At 40.2% G+C, this 24,567-nt stretch overlaps 1 protein-coding gene and 1 long non-coding RNA gene across 2 annotated transcripts in view; one reads left to right on the forward strand and one right to left on the reverse strand.

Moving 5' to 3' along the window:
• The first annotated feature begins 4,663 nt into the window (after nt 1-4,663).
• Nucleotides 4,664-24,567, forward strand: part of adamts17 (ADAM metallopeptidase with thrombospondin type 1 motif, 17) — a 126,553-nt gene continuing 106,649 nt past the window's right edge. Inside the window, exons 1-2 of the mRNA XM_062390686.1 lie at nt 4,664-4,814; nt 5,183-5,541. Of these exons, the coding sequence (XP_062246670.1) occupies nt 4,757-4,814; nt 5,183-5,541 (417 nt within the window). The 5' untranslated portion in view covers nt 4,664-4,756. The remainder of the gene's footprint in view (nt 4,815-5,182; nt 5,542-24,567) is intronic.
• Nucleotides 14,070-15,668, reverse strand: LOC133955711 (uncharacterized). The gene is made up of 3 exons (XR_009920901.1): nt 15,567-15,668; nt 14,668-14,776; nt 14,070-14,501 (listed from the first exon to the last, which is right to left on the reverse strand). It is a non-coding gene; the product is annotated as an uncharacterized LOC133955711 (long non-coding RNA).

Genomic DNA, 24,567 nt, shown 5'->3' on the forward strand with positions numbered 1-24,567 from the left:
TTGTGAATATGGGCTATACAAATAAAATTTGATTGATTGATTGATAGAAAGAAATACAAATGGAAAAAGTAGGCTATCTCCACATAATGTGGTATTGAGCTGTTGAGTTCATGATTTTCTTTCTTCCAGTATTACTACAACTGTAGCCTACAGTCATGGCCTTTGAGTCACAAATATGTTTATAATTTTTCTACAGACATTCTGTTTGCACTTTTGTTATTGCACAAAAAATATGCACTATTTCAGGACGGATGTTCTGCTTTCTATCTATTGTTTTATATTAATGTATACAGTTTTAAGTTAAGCAAGACAGGTTTCTGTTTAAGAAAGATTCTTATTTTATTAAGTTAATGAATTAGTTTATTTTATTGCTGGATACTAATTTGTTTTTCACGTGTTCATGTCACTCAAAAATATGCATCTAATTCAATTAAGGGTCAAATAGTTAAAAAATCGTTTCACTCACAAAAAAAGGGGCTAAAAGAATTCTCCACGCCAGGAAGGGTAAAGGCAATGGGGTCGGCTGGACCTGTCAATGAGGTGTCCCCATTTTATAAGCTTTGTCATTCATGCTTATGTATGAGATTATGTCTTTTATCTTTTTTCTTTCAACTGTGTTAGTTTCTTCTCAGCCTCATACGTTTCCCCTTTTTTTGTTGTGTTTTTGCTCTTCAATGATCTATGTAAAGCATCATCTACTCCTTTAAAAGCACTTTATGAATAAAGCATCATTCATATGTTCTTCTACTTCTTTTTCTTTGGTCGGTTTATTGATGGATGGCAAACAACTTCAAGATGCATCCACTCACAGGCAAGAAAATATTGCACCTGCAATAAAAAAGTTCTTCAACCCCTTCGATTGCGGTCAGTACCCTGGTTTCCCTTGAAAGTACAATACCTCTTTGTTTTTTACATTCAAAGACTTGAAATCTTTAAGAGATAATTAACCAAAGATACAGGTTTTTCCCCCTCATCTACTTCTTTAGCATAAAACGGGGGGAAAATGGTTTTGCATTTTGTGTGGAAAACAATTCTATGTCAACAGCTGTTGCAGAGATATAGGGATCCTAAAATGTTTTTGCCAGATGGAATCACAGAGACTTCAAACAATTTCAAAAGAAAATTCTTTAAAAGTTGCTTGATGATAGAGTATGTTACAGAACTATGCACACCCATGGCAGCACTAAGGTGTATTTAAAAATATCAAACTTTAGTTTACCCTGAAGTTTGAGTTGACAACAACCTCATCTACCTCTCTCAACATCTGTGACCCACACTCACCTGTGTGAGCAGTAATATAAACTACAAATGTCATCAAGAGTTCGATGGGTTTTCCTGATGTCGCCCTGATACCACATGGGGAGTGGCCACCTTTTGGAAGAGACCAGCTGCTGGTCTAGGCCATGCCTCAGCTGCTTTGACTGTTTAACTCACTTAAAATTAAGCACATTTTTGACTTTTAAATTAGACAAAGTCAGAAATTCGATCTGAAGTGTTTTAAACAGTTTTGGTCAGAAAATCTCTAAACAAACTAACAAACGATAAATATAGAACCTTGAGTTCTCAGACAGAGCATGAGGCCTGTATACACAGTGTGATCTGAGCAACCTAGTGTGGTGGATATAAAAGGAGATCACAAGGCCGTGCTATATCGACTCAGAAAAGTCTCCTCCCTCTGCCTCCATAAAGAGACATCTGTGGTCAGTTCAGCAGATCAAACCTCTGAACAGAACAACGCTGACATGCCAAGTGTGGCTGCCCTGCAGAAACAGTTGCCCGGCCCGTCACAAGGAGCAGACGTTGGCCCTTACGAAAAATCAAAACAGCCTATTGCTCCCATCTGTCATCCCTGAACACAGCTGTAAGAAACACAACCTGGAACTTTCACTGATTTCTTGAACTCATCATGTTTCTGTTTGAAAGTTTTTCTTCTCTCAAGTCAGTAACGCTAATGAAACCTATTGAGTCTCTGCCCTGAAGTAGGTGTCTACTGGAGTCAGCCAGGTTTCAACAACTTCTGATTTTTTTTTTTTTTTAATGAATATAAAAAATAGCTCAAGAAAGACACATATACTCATCAAGCTCCCTATCGGGAATGCTTATAGACATGCTTATTCATGATATTATCCAATCACTTGCCTGGCAGCAACACATGGACCCATCCTGCCTTGTGTCAGCAGTCCAGGTTAATTGTGGTATTGGAGTGAGGAAAAGAAAATATTCTTGACACACTATTGGCCTTAATATGAATCATCATGGCTTAAATGTCATAGTTTATCGGAATATTATTGCTGAACATTTTTATTCCTTTATATCCACAGTTTATCATCTTGTAATGGACACTTCTAATAGGATAATGGTCCATATCATAAAGTAAATGTCTCAAAACTGATTTCATGAACATGACAGTGAGTTCAGTGACCTCCACAGTAGAACAGCATGAATGTGCAGTGGGAAGATCTGCAGGGATTTGATATTATCATTTCAACATGGAGTAGAATCACAGAGGAAAGTTTCCAATATCACTGGGAATGAGCAGAGGGAGACCCTGACCACTGCTGGTATTGCGTTCCTAATAATAGTATAAACACACACAGCCACGCCCACGATCCACAACATTCACAAAAACATTTGATTCCAAACATGCTACAGATATTATGCACATTAGGTTGCCTCAGAGAGGGGTGTGTAATCACAGGACAACCACCATGCTCTGTCAGGGTAAATACATAAAAAAAAGAGTTCATAACAGCTCTACAACATAGAATAACATAAAACGGGACATTAACAAACAAAGTGAAAATCACCCCTTAACAACTGACACTAACAAACAACAGAAACAAATAAAACCCTTAAAAACTGTGACAAGACCACTGCAGTGATACTTTGTTTATTATTTATCCAGCGTGTACATTGATACAGCTTTAAGAGAGGATCTTTTTTTTTTTTTTTTTAATATAGTACAAGATGTTGAATATCCCTTGTACTATTGAAGATCTTCTGCACAATTTAAGTTACCATACCAGTAGATGTTAGCAGGGGGTTAGCAGCCACCGGTCGATGTTGTGGACAAACAGAAACTTCTCTTAGCACCTTAGTGTCATCAGGTGTTTCAGCCTTTTAATCCCCCCCACAGGTTGATCAGACCTGGGTGCTTGTCCCCAGCATCTTGGGCCCAGTTGGGATCTTACCTTCAGATCCAGAGCCATTGGCTGCAGGCCAGGGTTCTGCAGTGTGTGATGTTTCCTTCTATGGTATGGGCGCAGCACTTATCCATGGAACCCATGATCAGGCAAGTATGGACAGGAAACAATTACAGTGAACAAAAATGATTTCTATGTAGATATGGGCATGTGACTGCTCTTTTTAATAAACTTGACTTTGAGGTAAGACATCCAGATTTGAAAGAGTGTCATTCCACAAGTTAAAGCAAGCAGCAGCATTTTTGTTCTATCACCGTTCTGTATGTAAGAGTATGTGTTGTGTTTTTCAAACACGTAGTTTAATGCAGTATATACTGCATGCACAGTATGTGTGAAATACCTTTTCATCATAAAGTTTTTATCTGGTAGTCTGTTTTGCTGTGAACTTCATTCATTCAGGATTTTGGTCTTGTTTAATTTGTATCCCTGAAAGGAGTTTTAAACTGGTTCTGAAATGGTCTTATTTTAATATTGCTGCCACTTTATAACATACAACAGCAAATGAAACAATCAGAGACAATCAGTAAGCAAAGGTGTGGTAGTGGATAAGTCAAAAGTGAGGATTAGCTAGGGATCTGTGACAGGAACTACACACCCACGCACCAACCTCACCTCTGTACCTTCCCCTCTCATTTCAATACCGACACAGGTCACACTACATCCTCAGGCACTGGAAGTGGAGGTGACGAGGTGGTGATACTGCTCACACACTTTACACTACCTATTCTGTCATGTCCTGCCCCTACATGCTTTGCATCTTGTGGATGCATAGCGTACATTTTTGAAGACTTGTACCACTGACCATAATGGGCAGACGTCGCTTAAAGCCAGTAGGCTATATTTGACCACACTGTGAGCATTACCCCCGAACCAAGTCTGAATCCCTCACACAGTATTTTGAAGTTAGACCCTCAAAAATGTTTTCAGAACCTAAAATGCAAAAACAGACACAAACATACGCGCACACACACACACACACACACACACACACAATTTGTAAATTTATCTTAGTGAGGACAATCATTGGCAAGTGCATTCCCTAGCCCCTTATCCTAACTTTAACCATCCAAACTAAATGCTTAACCCGAACCTCGCCCTAATTCTATCCCATACCCTCAAACAGCCCATTGAATATCTGAAGACCAGTCGAAATGTCCTTGCAATGATGTTATTGAACCAAATTTGGCTCTCAAAACTATAGATAGACCTCCACATACACGCACACGCGCGTACGCGCGTAAAAGCCAGTTCTCTGCCCTTTTTTCCTTCTTTTAAAACCACGTGAAGGGTTTCAACCCCCGGCAGTGACAGACAGCTTCGCCGACCAATGGGAAGGCAGATATTTCTCGGTCAGTATGTAACGGGGCCAATGTGACACCATTAAAGGCCGGTCCACGCTGTGTGGGCGTGTCCTACTCTCCAAAGTCCCTCCAGCTTTAATTACTCCAACTTCTCCAACTTTAGAAGGATTGCGCGGAGCTGTGCGAGTCGAGGCTCCTGTCCCTGCACGACCATACAACACGCCACTCCAGCTGGTTCAGCTGTGCTCCACCATGCGCGCCTGCCATGTCAGCCCTCTGCTCGTCTCTCTGCTGTGCATCGGACTCGCTGGTGAGTACTGAATGTGTGTGTCTGCTTCCCTTAGATATAGGTCAACCAGAGCCACGACTTTCCTCTGTTAAACAGTTGAACGTGGGACTAAGATCAGCTCTATGAAGTCGACTTTGGTTTTTTGTTCGATTCCCTCCTCAGACATCGACTTCATCGAGTGATCGCTGCAGTCTAATAACTTGCACACTGTTCCTAATAGTTACAGGCTGCAGATCCTTGCAAACCGCTAGTGGAGTAGTGAAGTTGAACGTGGCTGCAGAGGTCACGGAGCATTAGCGCAGACAGTTCAGTCAGTTCACTTAGTCAGGGCAGCAGGCATTTTTTAACCATCGCGGCCGCTGTCTGATGCGAAGTGTCTCTCCCCACAGCCCAATCGGAGCTGGAGAAAGATGAGGTGGTTCCCAGGCTGCTGTCGGGCCAGGAGGGACACCTGTCCAGCCAGCACTCCGCCCAGCGGCGCAGGGGTCAGCGCTCCCTGGACGCCCCGGGGGGAGGACACCCTGACCCGGACAACATCATCGTGACACTGCCCGCTTTTGGCAGAGACCTGCTTTTGAATCTGACACGGGACAGTACGTTTCTCTCGGGGGACTTCGTGGTGGAGGAGCGGGGCAGGAACAAGAGCGCAGCGGTCAGAAGCTTGTTCATGAACCAGCTCTGCTTTTACTCTGGCTCCATCGTCAACCACACGGATTCCCTGGCATCTATAAGCACCTGTGGCGGTCTGGTAAATCCATCTTAATTTCTTCTTGCATTGTTGATGGATTCCATGTCTTGTCTTCCATGTCTTCCATTTCACTCTCTGATAAGGCATGCTGGATCCCAGCAGTTTGGTGAAGTGTCCATGCAGCCATCCTGATGAAGTACCTCGAAGCAGGATTATTAGCTCCTGTCTCATATGTCATTGTAGTTAATCTCTTAAAACCAACAGACCTGCCAGTGGGTCGCTCGGTTCAAAGTCACGCTGTCAAGCCACAATCCTCAGAACTTGATTTCAAAAGCTTTTGGAGATCCTGTTTCCAAAGATAAATGTGTCGGGCTGCAATCTGGGAAGATGTGTTGAAAATGACCCACGCACATGCACAGTATTTTCCAGGGTGATGAAATGTAGAGGAATTCAAAACATAAAAACTTCTAGAGGAAACAAAAAGGAAACTAGGTTTGACAAACACTTTTAGCCCAAGTTCCACTTCCTGACCTTTGTGCAGTTCTCAACTGCATTGAACAGAAATGGCAGTAAGCTCTGGAAAAGGAGCTGAGATTTAGGGGTTAAGCATACATTTGGCAAAACTACTATTTTCAAGGGAAAAAAGAAACTTTTCAGTACTTGTATATACTTTTTATGTGACAGGGTTCTACAAAAGTCCCTTGTTGAAATATTTTATGGTCGTACAATTGTTAAAGATAATATGACTTTCCCCACCATGAGAAGTTCCACATAAGCAGAGGCATTTGATAATGCTCTTATGTAAAGTGAGTGTGGAGGTAGGGCTACAGCCTGAGTGCTGGACTCTGAAGCAGGAACAGTGTTGAAGCCAGCTTCTGCTGCAGACTCTGCTCCTCTGTTTCCTCCACAAGTCCTCAGTGACTGTCTGAGCTCTCAGCTAAACTACAGTGAATGACAAGATTATTGTCCTGCTGTGTACAGTGTGAGTCACAGGGTGGCTTTAGTAGAAAAGTTAAGCAAACCTGGAGTCTCTCACAACTTGTCCAGACTGGGCCCTGCTGGGTTGCATTTAAGGTCCTCAGTAAAGTTAGCTGTGTCCCAATTTTAAGTCGTTAACTAATTCTCAGTACATTTATTACATAATGTTTGTTTACAATGAACAGCTCTGGGGGAAGATATTATATTGTGATTTGAGCCCATAATGGGAAATGATGCAATGTTGGCCAGACTGCAGCTTTGAATCTTTTGTACTTTCAACATTGACATCTCAATGAAAGAGCAGATCCTGCTTTTTTTCTTCTGAGTGGTCTAATGAACCACCACACAACATACCTGTGTTTGATTTCAATTTTTGTTAGTAATACAACCTTTTCTTTTGTCCGATATGGTATGTCAGTATCGTATATCTTGGCCATAAGTCAACAAATGTCATGCTTGAGTTCTTTTAGAAAAGCTGTACCTCCATTACATAATTTGTCCACCAGAGAGCACTTACAAGTCTATTTTTGCTCTGTCTAATTTCCTGCTCACTAGATTTCTGGGTCCATACGTGTTGCGTTCAACCTCGTACATCCGTATCAGCATCAAAAATATCGTACCGCTTCGGGCTATGTTACACCATCTGTTGGGGCAGTGTTCTTGTAAGTAACAAAATGATGGCGGAAAGTCAAATAAATCTTCAGTGGTAATCAAACAATTTTGTAGTTATTGGATATTTAATAGTTAAACACTGTTTAGAACTTTTCTGTTGAACAGGGACGCTTGATCGTTTCCTTAGACTGGTGAATTAAATTAAACCCAGTTTGTGACTGTTGCAAGTGTATGATTTGTCCAAACTGTCTCTGTGTAGACAGGTGAAGCATTTACCATTAAATCCACAGTTGAGGTCTTCCTGGAATTCAGTCAGAAACATGAAGGCTCTGGGGGCTGTCATGTGGGACTATTTAGAGGACTTAGAAATGTTTTTAGCGGTGTGTGTGCCAGATATCGTTTTGCCACTTCCAAGTTTCTGAGCTGGTAGCCACTCTGCCACGTGCACATGCTCGCTGTGTGTTTGATCTGAAGACTGACTCGGAGTGTGATCAGGCTGTCTGTATTTGTCTAGACGCACACGCACACACAAACGCACTAGCACACACACACAGACAGGGGCACACATTGGTGTGTCAGGTCTGTGCACGGTGAGTCGCTGAGATGCCATTAAGCTCAGAGTAAAGTTGTTATTGGCTGCCAGCCACAGCAGACTTTTTGACCTTTTTATTACCATTTCATTGAATTTTCTTCTCCAGACAGCTGCTGGATGTTATTATGATTTTTTTTTTTTTAATGTGATGTCCGTTCATTGGAGCTTACTACGTCATACCTGGTGACTTGTTAGGTACCAGTAACTTAGAAAGAGCTGTCTGACACTAGACAGTATGTTTCACTACACAATGTCTTAATCATATATTATGCTTGAGCTGATCTAAAATCAAATCACCCAAAATTACAAATTGAAAACAAGTCTGTGCTTACATTTTTTTTAAGAGATCCCTCAAAATTGTTAATAATTTTAAAGTTAATTTGCATTTATAAGATTATTTATACCGTCTCCAAATTCTTTGTTCCCTGGATTTTGGTAGTTTATCCCATTCTTCCTGGCATATCCTCTCAAGCTTCACCAAGTTTCACCAGATTGTAAGGGAAGTGTCTGTGAACTGTAACCTTCAGGTCTTGGCACAGATGTTCTATTGGATTTATGTCCATGCTCCGGCTAGGCTTCTCAAGCGCAGGAAACGCACTAGAAAACACAGCGGTGTCATATTGGTTTGCGAATGTAGCAAACCTTGCACTGCTTCCAACAGCAGCCTACTTTCCTTTCAGGTTAATGGCCACATTCCTGTGCTGAATGTATACGCTTTGCCCTGCTCTGCTCAAGAGGTTTTATTATTGTGAAATATTCTACATACAACCTTATTTTCTAGATCAAAGTACAGCCAAACCATGCTGTTTTTCTTACAAGCTCTAAACTGTACCCCTTTTCACCTCACTGGTTTATTGCAGCAAGAGTAAAGAAGGGCTGAAGTCCCTCCCTATGGTTGGCAGCTGTCATTTTAGAAGGCTCTTAACAACACATACGTCAAGTAGGAAGCCAATAAGTTGAACGGTTCTGGAAATGCAAGCTGTAGGTGTAAACCCAAATGTCCGCGTGATCGGCAGAGAGTCTGGAGGAGCCAATGAAAGACCACAGTAGGAGATCCTCCACTGGATCACTGCAAGTGAGTTGGCGTGTTGATAATGGTTCTAACATGCAACAGATGCAAAAAAAAATTAATCAAACCCCAATAGAAAACAAAAAGCAAACTCCAGAGTTTTCCGGAGTCCACCGAAATAGTGGCTGTCATCTATTGGAGGGCAAGTTGTTTTTGTGATAGGGAAATTGGATCAGAAATACTCAATATGGGGGCAATATATAGAAACTCCAGAATCTACATTTTGTATCCATAAAACCATAGTATGTTAGCCTTGAAATATACGGAAACACTGTTTTGCAGACTGATCAAGAGTCAGGGAGAACATTTTGTGTGCAGATTGGTCCAGCATGTTATCATGCTCACAAGCAGAGAGGAAATGTTAGCCTCTGTCAAAGGAGACAGTAATTGGCATTTAAGAGTTTTAAGTTAAGTTTATTTGTGGCAACTCTTCCTTAAATATCACAGCAGTTAAGTAAAATGAATTACTAGAGTACAAGTTTTTGCAACTTAAGTATGAATCAAGTGCAAGTCTCAAGACTCATCCCTGCTGCTCTGGTATCGTTTCACCCAGCGAGCTCATCACCTATCCACCCAAGGTATGATTCTCAGTATTCAGGGAATGCTGGGACCTTGTAACCCCAAGCTGAGGACGGTTGTCGAGGAAGCAGTTTCAGATCCTTGATGTCATGGTGTAGCTATACATAGTTACGATCAATCTTTCCCCACTATACACTTTTATGAATAGTATCTTAAAACCATGTTGTAAAACTTGTACCATGGCATCCGATAACCCTAACTCCAGCAGCATCAGTTGAAGTTTGTTCTTATCCCAGAATTAAACACAAGCTGAGACAGATGTTTATTTATTTGTGTGACAAGGAAGGACATTGATGCAATAGAAATATTACAGCAGAGAAGAAAGGGATTTCATCATATATACTGAGCAAAAATAAAAAATACACTCGTAAGGCCTTAAGGATTAGAAATCACACTAAACATTTAGCATTCAGTGGACAAAACTATCAAGGAGCTTGTTGTGTGCTGCACTTACAAAGACAGTGGAACAACATAGGATCAGTGTCCATTTTCATGACTCACGAGCTGGTATGGAGCTTCTACTGATATGGTGACATGTGGTCAAAAGGCCTTTGGATTGTTCACAGTGTTGCTATACTCTTTGAAACAAATTCCGAGACAGTTGATGGTGGATTGATGGATTTAATTCTGCAGACACTGCTCAGGCTGACAAGACTGCAGTCAGCACGCAGTCTGCAGACTCCCACATTTTTAATGACATCTGAGATGTTTGACTTCTGGTATTGGCCTTTTATTGTGACCAGTCCACAAATGGTCCAGGGTTTCCCCCAGCACTATCTTGTTAAGGCGGCCGCCTTAACAAGACTAGGGCCCCGCCTTGACTACCAATGTATTGAAAAAAAAAAAAAAAAAAAAAAAAAGTTGAAAAAAAAAAAAAAAATGGCATTGATAATACTCAGGTAATACTGTTTACAACATTAGTCGTGCCAATAAAGTTTTTTGAGTGTAATTGAGACGGCGACATCTGGTGGTTGAATATATTGTTGCATAGTCTATCATAGTCACCTGTCAATCTACCGCCAGTGACGTGCGGTGAGGTCAGTGAGTGGGTAGGCACTGAGTTCTGAAAGCCAGATTTCTCTAAACCTATATATTGTTAAATCAAAAACAATAAACAACAAACAGGCACGCACGGCCGATTTCAAATAAGTTCCTTTCTTTCTCTCTCACTCACTCACTCACTCACTCACTCACTCACTCACTCACACACACAGACGGGACGTATATGAAATGTCACGACGGTGACTTCAGGTTTGCCCGTAGCCTACTGTAGTTTGGTCTAAATGATTAAACATCGCATCCATCGACTTAACGGACCCATCCCTCACACCGAGGGCAGAATAAACGTAAGGCAACAAGTCAAACCTTCGCCGATTCAAACTACCGGTACTACTTCTATTCAACTTAAAAATAAAAGACAGCATTCATCATTATGTAGGACTACAGCATAACGGACAGATAGGACCGCCTTCTCCAACGTGGAACGCCCTCTCCGTGCCTCTCCGCGGCTCCTCGGAGAGCTTTTCGTGCATCTCTCCTTTTTCTAACTACACGTCGAAATGGCGGAGAGCCCACGGATAGCCCTTGACTGTGATTGGTCCGCTAACGCCAGCATTTCGGAATGGAAACTTCCTGTTCCATTCCCTACATCACAATAAACCAAAATCACAACTACGACTCTATAATTAATGTGACAAGTGTGTTAAGCCAGCGGCGTTGTTCGGCTGACGGTGGCTGGTTAGAGCACTTACGGCACGTGTGTACGGTCACATACTGTTATAACGAACTTTCATAACGTGGCTAGCGGGCTAACCACCATGCTAACTGCGGTGGGAACAGCGCAAAAACCCGCTGACTTTAATCCCACGGCTCATGACACTCTTTCTCAAACACCGTCAGGTTAGAAGCAAACACTTTAGATCGATACTAACTAACGGTAGTAGTTAGTATCGGGTGTCCCTGCTGACTGTGTGTGGAAGCTGGGGGGAAGCTAGCTGCCTCCGTGTCGCTTCAAGCTGTTGCAGCTGTTGAATTAGCAACGCAGTTTGGAAACAAGACCGGGGAACCGCTGCGTTAAGACACGATAACATAAGCATTATGACCCGCTGGGTGTCACTTTATTCAGCAAAAACTGTCGCGTCATCAACATCCTTTTTCTGTTAGCTGCCATCGTTCACTGTGTGTGAGGAGCCGGGAGGACGTAAATAAACCAGCGTGGACTTCTTCTATATACCTCATGAGGTAGGCTTCTCTAAGCTCGACTTCAGTTGCGCCATCTACTGTTCTGGCGGTGAATTGTTTTCACAACAAAAAGGCTCGTAGAACTATAAATCAAAAAGGGTCCGTCCGCTCCGTCCGTCCGTCAGTCCGCAACGGACTCGGAGTAGCATACATTGGCCTTAAGCTGCGTAAATGTCTAGTAATATCTCGATTTTAATTGGTCCATGAATGATATGTAACGTAAAGGCTTATGTGGCATACCATTTACGAAAAAAAAGGCACAAAGAATGATGCTTATTTGCGTACATGTTAAATCATACAGAATCAGGTGCGCATGCGCGTAAACAGTTGTTTATTTCATTCATGCGTACTGGCATCTCTGAGCAAAATACCCCCAAAAATTTTTGCCGCGCCGCTACGCGCCGCGCCAACAGCACCGCCACCTGCTTACCACCTTGACTGAGACATTTACTGGGGGAAACACTGTGGTCTCTAGCACTGATATAAGCATATCCGTCAACACATTTTCTTTGTGTTTAGAAAAATATTTTTTATATGAACTCATAAAAGCAAAGCTGATTCATATTTTTAATTTCAGTATGTAACATTTTATAAACTGATAACGAACATAAAGCATGAGAAAGAGTGGGGCTGCTATCAATTGAATCTAATACTATAACCTTTCAGGAGAGACAGTCTGGAAGTGTGCCTTTATCCTCACATTTAAACAATCTTGTGTTATCAGTCAGTCTAGCTAAGGGGTTCTCAAAGTTTTGCAAGCTGGGCCCCCCCAAAGCTGGTTAGGGGTAGTTGGGTATTTGTGGCTGTGAGTGACTTGCACATGGATAATGAATAAGGCTGTGCAAGGCAATGGTTCCTAACAAAACGAACAGTACACAATGTAGACAGGGACAGCACAGAATAGTATTCAAGTGCTGGTGTTTTATTTGGTTGAACACGGTAGATGATTGAAGATGTAAAGGTAGGTGTTAAGGAGAAAAGGACTAGCTGCAGTTGGAAGAAGTTAGCTAGCTAGAAGGCTAGCTCTTGGGGCTACGAGTTTTCTAAAAAGACTGTGGAAACTGTATTTGAGTCCAGCCTCTTGCATTTCACCACTGAGGGAGCTTCACTAACCAGTGACAAGTCGTCGGTCGTTTTTCTTTTCTCCGTCTGTCACATCGCGCCCCCCCCTGGAGAGTGTTTTCGGCCCCCCACTTTGAGAACCACTGGTCTAGCTGGCTGGGCCACAGACTTAAGGTCGAATTATAGTCGGGTTGCACGCACGCCAGTGTTAATTTCGTTGACGAAAACGATGACGAAATATATTCGTTAACGACGATAAAGACGAGACGAAGACCTAAGGAAAACGAATCTTTGAAAATAAAAACTATGACTAAATCTATTTTTAACTTTCGTTGACAAGCCGAGACAGATGTTGGTGGTTGACTAAGTCACAATAATTTTTAGAACATCATCGAATCAGGCCGTCATGAAGTATCAGGAGCGTGTGCGTGTGTGCGTGTGTGCGTGCGTGCGTGCGTGCGTGCGCGTGTGTGTGTGTGCGCGCGCGTGCGTGCGCTCCCAGATAGCGCAGCGGTCCGTAGCTCCGCCCCCCGACTCGGGCACTCGCTCAGGGAGACACAGTGAAAGCAGAGCGCATTCACGTGGAGCAGCCGATCAATGACTGACTGCTTCTTAACTATAAAAACACAGAGTTTCTCTGGTCTCAGCTGATCAGAGATCAGAGACTCAGCTTCTTGATCAGAGCAGAAGCTGCAGTTAGTTTCTACCGAGCTGCAGTTTCTGTGTCCGACTCCAGTCTGACCTGCTCTCACTTTTTGTTTTCATATTTAAAACTAAATATATATTTTTAAGCTATTAGGCTGCAGCTATATGTTTTATAGAAAAGGAGTTTAATTTGGCTATTAAATGTGACTAAAACTAGACTAAAATGGAATTTGTTTTAGTCGACTAAAACTAGACTAAAACTAAGAAGGATAAAAATGACTAAATGTGACTAATATATATATATATATATATATATATACCTTAATTGAAATAGCACCTTTCAAAACAAAGTGCTCTACAAAACAAGTAAGACATGTTTATATTTATATTATTATATATTTATATATATAATCATATGTCCTAACACACATACACAGGTTATGTATCTTTATTTATATATATATATATATACAAATGATGTGTGTGTGGGAAGGGGGCGTATGTTCATATTTCTTAGTGTGTTTAGGAGTGCACTTGCGTGACGGGAAGTCATCACCTAGTCATTGTCTCTGCGCATGCGCATTTTCAAACACTCGCGCCGTCAGCCCGACCGGACATGTCCACACCATAGACTGTATATATAGATGGACGGAGGGTTCGTGACGTGACCCATTGGTTTCTGCATAGTGAGAATGAGGCTAGTAGGAGGCGTTCCCCCGGCGCCATCTTGCTGGTACTTACTAATAATCTCCACACACCAGTGTAAACAGTTCTCATTAATTATATAATTATTTTTCCACAGAGGGAAGTGGAGAGACTTTATGTGGACTGTTTTCAACAACTCTGTGGGAGATTATCACCTTGAATATTACAGATGAGGTAGAAATACATTTTATCTATTTGTACTATGTTTTATTTCTGTCAGTACATTACATTTCATTTGGTTGACACTTTGATCCAAACTTACTTACAATATGTGGTTCAACTATGAGGGTACAAACCCAGAGGGTCCAAAAAATTCTGTGGATATTCAACTCTGTATTTGAATTAAACAGTGCACTACCAAGACAATGCAGTATGGAGTTCTTCAACATTATCTTTGCTTTGATTGTTTGTAAGGTATGAAAACAGGTCTGCTCTTGGAGTCAGTGCATAGGTGATGAAACTTAGTGTTCAGTCTTGTTGGAGTCCTGTTCTGTCTCCTCATGTTGGACATCCACTGGTGCAGGCTGTCTGAGTCACCTGGAGGAAAACTCGAAAACACACCGATATGTGATACGCTGATTTTACAAAATTCATTGTAAATAGAGTAGAAATGTACAGTACACAGTTCATGCTAAAATTGTAGTTGCTATGTAACAATCAAGTTGCTTGATTTCTCAGAAGTTATTAAAACATTTCTGTGTACCCTTTTGTCATTGCTCAAGTGTTGTCTCTCAAGTGTTGACTGCAGAGGCTCGGAATCCAGTTCTGTCTCTTCATGTTGATCACCCACAGGTCTAGCCTCTCAGGATCACCTAGAGGTAAACTAAACGAATAAAAAATACGTAAAAAACAATATCTGTCAGGTTACCATCTTCATACTTATGTATATGCAAACAATAAAATGTCAATAACTTCAGTCTTTTTAGATATCCCAGTTCAAATAATCCATCTGTTGCATTGCCTCTTTGTGTTATTTCATATTCATATAGTTACTATTTCATGCCATGTTCACGTTTCTAACAAACAAGGGAGATAAGTTTAATAGAGTTTGAAAGTGAACAATTATGGAACACAAACTTAGTATTCACTGTAACCACAGATGACATCTAGTGAAACAAATATATATAAATATAATAACTATTATTATTATCAACTACCCTTGCCAGATGTATATAGCCTTAACATTAACAAATAGGGTTAGTCTTGATAATAAAACTCATGCTAAAGAGATAATATAACATCATTTAAGCTTTCATTCCTGTGACCAGGCTTACAAATGTGCGCAGTAGTTTTATATGACGCACCAACATTGATCGCTGTAACTAATTATCCCCATGTCTACATTGAAACACTTCTCCACTATGTCTAAAGTGCGCACCGGTTTACTGTGACGAGCATTGACGCTCCATAATGTAGCATGAGGACCGCATCGGGCTGTGCTGCTCAGAGAGGAACCTACAGGCTATGCGGTGAACACAAGCTTAAACAACATTAGCTTAATCTTGACATAAGCTAACAAGCCATGCATCGTGAGCAACACTACCTGCTAATCATTGCTACGCTTCTAATATATGAATTAAATAAAAATCGATTTTCACTCACCGGAAGAACTTGACAACAGAGCTGTGAGACGGTCTGTTAGTTCAATGAACTGCACAGCCAGCCATGGTTTGTGTCGAGTGAATTGACAGGTGTCAATCAATAGACCACGCCCCGAATTATGCGTAATTTTAAACCTCAATATCGCTTAAACGGGAGAGTTAAAAAAATTAACTCTCCGAGGGGGGTGAAAAAATTCACCCCCCTCAGAGTTGTCATGAATACATAACCTCGCGATTGAGACTAAAACCAAAGGTTGAACCATGCTGTAAACAGGTTTAATTCTGCTCTAAAGTTGGGCATTTTAACATTGGAGTCAATGGGACTTTCTGTTTCTTGGAGCCAGCCTCTAGTGGCCACCCAGTGAACTGCAGCTTTTTACACTTCCGTATCGGCCTCATCGCTTAGCCCAGGATGTTGCCCCTTGGTCCACACACGTCCCTGTGCTGTTGGCTCCGCCTCGCTCTCCTCCCGCTCACGTGAACCAGGTAAGACTCTGTGCTCCAGTTACCGCTGGTTTACAGCTTATTCTGCCATCCGGTGTCTTTTGAATGTAAGCTACTTGTAGAAGATATCCATAGGAGCCTCCTGTGTTTGCTACCTGTTAGCTACCTCACCGTGCTAGAGTTAAGAAACTACCCACGTGTTACGTTATTGTCTTATCGAAGGAGTGTGCCCATTGTTGTGTGTTTTATAGGTTGTACTTTCCATGTACACGCACAACTTTTTGACGACGATTGCAGTGTTAGCTGTTTTGATTAGCATGCTAACATTTAGCTGCAAACTGCTGTGCTAGTTGGAGCGGTGCCACTTCCAGACGGTAAAGTTAACATCAGCCCGTGTGCATGTGACGTTCATCTACAAGTACTTGTCCTTGTGATAAATCACAAAAAGCTTGTATATGATTTTAATTTTAATTATTATAATGTATTGTTTTTTTTAATGAACCCCTCACCCCCTAAATGTTGACAAGTTTGAGGAGAGGGCATTTGTATGCATTTTGATCTCTTAAGTCATGTAATGTGTGCAGAGAATATGATCAGAATGTCTGTCTTGACCACCGCAGCAACCATATTTGACATGTATTTGAACACTGTCCTCTCTCTTTTTTAGAATAAGTAAAGTGGAACTGGGAAATGTTGTCATCATTGGACGCACACTCATTTATCACAGTTGATAAAGCTGTCCAGATCACGCAAAGCACTTGGAAAAGGCCTCAGGGCCCTTCTGAACATATTTGATGACCAGGAAACGTAAGTAAGAGATTAATGCACGGTTCCCCCTACGTTCATACATCATATATTTGGTTAACGATGCTTTAATATATAGGTTTTTAAGCAAGCAACAGAATATTTTTTTTTTTTACACTTCGTGCTGTGACTGAACCTTCTGAACATTATCCTTACCTTTCCTGTGGAATATGATGGTTAGTAATATCAGAAAAAATATGTTACCCAGGTTTACAATGGGGAAAACCATGGTTCATGTAGTTGTTGAATATCTTTGCATTAAACACCAATGCCGTTGTCTTTATAAAAAGTGCTCTGGAAAACAAATAAACATAAGTTGTGCATAAATGAGAGACTGATTTAATTTTCAGTCCATGTGAATTTTTTTAATTTTGTATCTTTCAGACACCTGACGTGCTTGCACAAAGAAAGGCCACATATCTCAGAAGTCTGACCTTCTTTATGAGGGAAGACAACTCTCTGAAGACATGTCTGGTAAGACAACTTTGATTTATGCCATTATGGTTGTTTTAATTTTTGACTGCTTTGCCATTATAAATATACAACGGGCCAGTAAATCTCTGGTTAGGGAACAAACAGACTAATTTCATAGCAATTTGCCATAAAACAAATCCATGTTTTTATCTTTAAATTTAAAAAGACTGTTTCCTGAAAATTGAAAGTTCACACATTATTTACTCACCACTGTGCTGATGGAGGGGTGGGTGAAGTGTTTGAGTCAACAGAAGTGTTCAAATTCAACTTGAAATGTCATTCACACCATATTTTTAGACTAAAGTCTGCTTGCAGAAGTAGCGATGCTTACACGCACTCCATACGCCCATCGGGTGCGAGAGCTTGTGTGGAGATTTGAATGTGGCAATAGAGGAAGATATCAGAGCACATGTAGTCGAAAAAGTTTTATGGGGCTTACAGATACTTGGATGACACCATAGCAGCATTAATGAGGAACTTTAAAAAAAATCTGTTGTTTTTCCAGTTACTTCAATTGTAATGGATTTGCCTGCAAGACTGTTTACCCCTGATACACCAAAGGTTTTTGGTGGATGCAAACACATCACACATCCTTCTATCATAGTGGTGTGTAAATAAATAATTTTTCCTTTTTCGGTGGATCTATCACTTTTAAGAACTAAAATCATTCGTCCACTATTGAGCACGATCAGTATACCTTAGAAGTTGGAAACAGCAAAGTATCTGAATTGTGAGAACACATTGAGAAAATAATGACAAAATTGGCAATTCTTTTTACTTAGACCAAATAATGGGGGGGATGAAACTTTAAAGAATAAAATGATATTTATTTTTGTCTGTTTGTTTTTCTACAGATACAGACTCAGAGGAAATGTGGGTCAAAGGGGATGAACTCATCGTCATCTGTGACTTGACAACTGCCTTCATCCTTCTGCTTGGACTTATCTACTCTCTCAACTTGGACTACCCCATAGAATTGCATACTTGAGGCCTTTCATGAACTTAGGTACGGAGTGCTCAGGCTCTAAACAAATTATTTTTGTTATAGCCAGCCATGAAAACACACGCACACACCCATACATTCATGTCAGTGTGTTTTAACCATCCTATCTGTATTCAGTGTTTCTTCTCTGCTGGAATTGTTTCTCAAAAAAGGTAAAACATAAATGGTAGGTATGTGTAATGATCCTTTGCTAAAAGGGATGGTTAACCGAAACAGAAAATGACGCTGTTGAATGTTGAGGTGTCTGGACACTTCGATGACAACACAGGAGCAGTATGGAGGCATGTCATGTTAAAAAATATATAATTCTGGACTCTGGACACTTTATCCATCCCTCTATCAGCATAGTGGTGAGTAGATAATGACTGATTTTCATTTTTCAGCAAACTATCACTTTAAGTTTTAATGTGTTGTTCTGTTACATATACAATTTGACTTTCATAGGCTTTGTTTTGATAAGAATTGTGCGATTGAACCATTAGGTTAACAGTGTCACTCAAAATGTCTGCTGTTACTATTGCAATGTTGACTATGTTGGCAGTTAATTTATTGATTTTATAATTGTTTGTACAAAATGTTTACCAATTTTTCATAATAAATAGATCATGTTTGAAGAATGATGCTGTCTTTTATTATTGAATTGTCATAACGAATGTCTAATCCTTTTGAAAGTAAGGCAAAAGAGTAAATCATTTCTTTAAGTACCCTCAACTTATGGGCAGTAAAGTTCAATTAATACAACATTTTGTATGTTTAAACTACAATTCTCTCAACTAAAGCTAAGTAGTGCCATCGCCTTAGATTTTCAATTTATAAGAAGACACACATGCCAGTTTAGCATATTTCATATTTTAAGTACTTTTAACTTAGATATATGAGTAGACCTGAATAGTAATGTTAGGCTAGACCAACTTAGAATAGCACTTTTTGTTACAGTGTACAGCTCTAATGTATATTACAATAAAAGTAAGTGTGATCTGATTGATCCGCCACCGATCACTATCGACCGATACACCCTCTAATTAGTTTCATCTCTATAAACACTGATCAGAGGAGCCTATCAGATCATGCAAAACAAACAGCTGTCACTCATGAAGTGCAACTCTCTAAAAAGATGAGAAGGATTTGAGATGGCTCTCTCTAGGGCTGCACCTCTCCATCATTTTGATCAATTATCTAACAGAATTTATTTTGATTAATAGATGAATCTAACAATACATTTTTCCGATTAATCTAGAGATTATCCTTATCACTCGATTTAATATAGAAATGAATTTATCAAAAATAATATTGAAAAGCTTGACATTTATATTTATTTAATCATCTCCTCTTAAATATAAAGAAATCTGACAAAGTATGCACTGCAAGGCATTATTCAACAACAAAAAATATTCCAGTCTTAAATGCTAATCTCCCTTTTACAGTCCCATACACAATCTCTCCAAAAGAATGTTAGTGCATTAGCTTGTTCCATTAAAGTAAAGGGTACTATATTAATAAACATTAAAATGTCAGGTACATCAAGTCACTGTGTGAATTCAATTCTAGAAGTCTATCAACAACATTATTTAGGGTAAAGCTGGTGCAATTTTAGTTACGCTGAAACTTTAAACTAAAGTTACACTGAATTTACCAGGATTATTTCATCTCTCTAATAATAAAATAATAATAAGACTCCATTTAATATCGTTCACTTTTGAGAGTTGTTGGTTGAAGAGAAACTTTATTAACTTTATTGTTAAACGCTGTCTACAACTAATTCTTAATTATTCAACCCTTTTTATAAATTTGGCAAACGTTATATGTGAAGTTATTTTTTTTTGTGTAAACAACGTTTTTTCCAGTGTTTAAGCTCAGTAGTGTGCCAACACTCTGAGCCAATTAAAACACAATGCATTTCGTCCTTCCTTAACACATTTCATCTTTGCAAACAGGGTGATGTATGTGTTTATTTGAATATAGGATGGTGGATTTTATCACCAGAGGTCTTTCTGATCGGATTGTATAACCTTCTCTACTGCGGGACGCTGTGTGTGACTCCTGGGTGATAGCCTGTCACAGTATTAATGCCTCTCTTCATTATCTAGCTGTGATGTGAAAACATCAGATTTCCACACAGTCAGAGGAAGTTCACGTGTGTGTCCTGCTCGTATAGTTCAGTTCTAAAATCCTGCGCAGCGTCCCTACTGTCGCTGCTGGCTTGATTCCACCGTTCTTTAACAAAGTCACTTACCGGCAGCTTCCACGTGAACAAGCTCTGATCTCACTGTGTGTGTCACTGATGTTCATCATATGTCAACTGATTCGTTCATCGTTCACAGCAATAATATGCAAATGGGGCAGGCAAGAGAAATCTGATTGTAAGTGGTCAATTGTATCACCCACAAAGCATGTTATTAGGTGTAACCAGGGCCATAGACCTTGTGATTAGTATTGGAAGACACTACTCCAAACGATCAGTGATCGGTGATTGCCCCTCAAAATCCTGATCAGAACACCTTTACATAAAATCTGTTCAAGAAACCAAGTCCAGTGTTGTTCCAATTCACACTTACAATGAACAATTTGAAAGTTCATTTCATGCAGATAAAAACGAATTTCAAGTTCATTTGGTACATTTTTTTAAATCAGTAATTGGGATGATTTAGGTGACCAACTTACTATCATGTGATTGGTTATGATTCGATGGTGTCTGCGTGTGTCACTCCCCTCACTTTAACACTGAGTCCTGACTGTGCATTACGTCTTGTGTTGTACTGAGCACAAAGTCATTTTATTATGTTTAAATGCAGCCTCATTAAATCTGAAGCGAATCAAGCAAAAACTAGGTTTCTTCATTTACTGATCAGGTCCTGATAACTAGTGATGAGTGTTAGTTAGAGCATGTCAGAGTGGAGGAGGACACAAAAACTCCAGCTCGGTTCAAACCTACTGCAGCTTCTGCTCTGTTCATTGAGCAGCTGTGACCAGAAGGAAACTCTTTGTTGTCACTGTTTCTTCCCACCATTCTTTAACAAAGTCATTTACCAGCTGCTTCATATGAACAAGCTCTGATTTCACTGTGTGTGTCACTCACGCTCATCATATTTAAAAGGATTTGTTCAGTTCAATATGAACGTGTTTATCGTGGCGGCTGTGGCTGAGGGGTAGAGTGGTCGATTACCAAATTACCTCAGCCATTAAACCTGCCTGTGATCCTCTGAAATAAAAATAGAAAATAAACAATCACAAATTATATTAGAAATTTGATGGAAGGTTGTGTATTTAAAGTTACTCACTTTATTGGGAATCATAATATCTTAAAATTGTCATTGTCAGGTATCCGCCCACTAGGGCTGAACGATTTGGGAAAATAATCTAATTGCGATATTTTTCCCCCCAAATATTGCTATTGCGATTTATTATGCAATTTTTACACATATCCCACATTTTTATTTAACTGCTCATTTCAGAAGCAAGATCAACAAATCAGTGTGCATGTAAGTAAATTAATCAAAGTCATTGTAAGTATAAACAAAAGCCATGCACTTTTTTAAACCTGTGTGCAAAATTTACCATTTTGAGATTTCTTTTTTTTAAATTAAAGGTGTCTTACTGCTCCCAAGTCAGTAACATTTCCAGTGTTGGGAAGGATACCCTCAAAAAACATATTCTGTTACAGAATACAGAATACATGCCCAAAAATGTAATCTGTAACGTATTCCATTACATTAACTAATCTGAGTAACGTATTCTGAATACTTGTATTACTTCCACATTGAATTGCATTTTATATTGGAAAGCTGCGTGCTTATAGTCAGTGGAGCAGCAGTGGTTTAAGCTCTGTGTCCATGGATGCAGCGGGCCAGCTGGATGCGATGGAAGGGCAGATGCGGATCACCATCTCCGTAGATTCCCGTTCATGTCCGGGTGGTCGTGCAGCGGTATGGAGGCGCCGGGCCTCAGCAGGAGAACCCCCATCCTGAACACCTCTGTCTCGCAGATGTGCATGTAGGTGACCGGGGGGCTCTGGAGCCCCGCAGCGCCGGAGCTCAGCTTGCTTTTTCGGGGAGTGATTTTCAGGGCTGCCGCCCGCAGCGCGGTCACCAGCGAGATGAGCTCGCTCTGTTTGTCCGCCACGTTGGCCGAAGATTTTAGGACCCTGTAGGTGATGCTGGCTTGCTTCGCTATCTTCTGGATCAGAGGAGTTTTGTGGTCCCGCGACATTCTGGCTGAAGGTGAGGACAGCAGCACAGTGCCCTACTCTCTTTCACACGTTTTAATTGCGCAAGTTGCGATTAGAAAATCGCGTTTTATCATATCGCGATTTTATCGCAAATGGAATTAATCGTTCAGCCCTACCGCCCATTAAAGAAACTGTGTTGGAGTTTGTTCAATTTGAATAATTTTTAGCACAGATGCAGTAGATCACCCACTATTTTCGTTTGCCTTAAATTTGACCTTGCATCAGGGATACCGCCCTAGAATAGTTCAAAATTATTTTTTAAAGAATTATCTTTAGATGGAGTTGGTGATGGCTCCTCTTTGTGGTCCCTTTGACCTCTGGTGTTCCTCAAGGCTCCACCCTTGGACCCATGTTGTTCTGTGCACTTATGCTGCCACTTAAGCCTGACAAAATGTCCAATGTGGTTGACATGTGAATGCTTTGCTAATTTTTATTTCATGAAAACTAAATAAAAAGGCATTTTCATAAGTTATTATCTTGCGTACCAGAAATAAAATGCTAGATTTCACATCCTCCATTGAAATTAAAACATATCTGAAATCGTTCTTTTTGGTCTTCTATATTCATCAAAAGAAAATTTTACAAAAGCTCACTTGAAGGGCCAGAACTGTTTTGATGGCAGGATGGGGAGTTACACAATAATACACAGGTCATTTTGTGGCTGATCAGTGTATGTGGATAAGTGCTCCATTGTGTAGTGTCTGCTGTTAGGCAGAAGCATACAGTTTGGTCATGGAATCCTTTCTAATCTAAGGTATCAGTAGGTAAGTCCAAGGAAGGTAAGAATGAACCAAAATGGTAAAATTGAAGGCTGCAAAATGAGACAATGAGCTCAAATATGTGTATGGGACTTGAGTTATTTAAAGGTATTTTTGATGGCGCATTGAATGCCTTGAATAATGAAAGTAATGTAATTGACTGGTAAATTGCTGCTGTTGTAAATTTTGAAAAGCAGTTTTGCCATAACCATATATTGATTACACATTTTGTCCGTGTAGTGCTGTCAAGACTGCTGGCAACGAGAAAGAGTTTTCTTGGAATTTAGATTATTGAACGAAACTCATACATTTTTGAGCAAGATGGTTTTTTTTTTGCATTGAAACAATTAAAAAGGTTTGTCCTGGCATCTACAGTGAAACTGTGGTTACATATTATCACTTGAAACGAATATTACCCCATTCACCGTCTAGAAACTTACAATGTCAAACATGTCAGACTCCTGGGTTGTAAAGGAGTGGTATGAGCTACAGGGATTAGTAGTGAAGCTTTTCCACTCTAAAGTCTGTGAAACATTAGGTTTGGAGCATGAAGAAGAGATTTCTCCGGTTAGTGCTGAGTCACCAAAAGCATGCATTCTGGCTGCCACCCTCCGCCACATTGTCTTTTGACCTACTTTTAAAGCTTCAGTTTACAACTGGAAATGGAATTGGGAAGTCACAGCAATGGGATGATCAATGTGACGACTTGTAGACATTGTGATTGTGTTAAACAGACCTGGAACCCAAAGTGCACAAAGTGTTTTGTTTGGTAGCACCACATTCATCTGTTTCTATGCAACCTTTATTTATGATGTTTGAGGTTTTAAATGCTGTCAACTTTTTTTTTTTTTTTACTCTAACTGGATACAGATTGAATCACAGTTTAAATTTATGTGAGTAAATGTTGCTCTCAGTAAAAAGAAATGTTGATTGTAAACAGCTTTTTGTCCTGTGTTTTGTATGTGGGGCCAGTTAAAGGATGTTGAACCCTCTGATTGCTGGTCTTGTTGGCTGTATGCAGCAAGAGAAAATACCTGCAGAAACTGCTCAGACCTAGTAAAAGTATTGCCACTTCCTGTGCAGTCTTTCAGCCCCCCCTTTCTTTTAGAGTATAAGATTGAAATTGGTCTAGCTTAACATATTAACAAGACCTAAGAAGAATAAGTGTTGTGCATGCAGGCTCATTTACCAACTGTCCCTTGAACCATTCTTAATGTCATTAGTAACATCCGGGCTTTTCCAGCTATGATGAATCAAATGCCTGCTATGAAAAGGGGGTATTTATATGTATTGC

This window comes from Platichthys flesus, chromosome 1 (genome assembly GCF_949316205.1).
Source record: "Platichthys flesus chromosome 1, fPlaFle2.1, whole genome shotgun sequence".
Lineage (NCBI taxonomy): Eukaryota > Metazoa > Chordata > Actinopteri > Pleuronectiformes > Pleuronectidae > Platichthys > Platichthys flesus.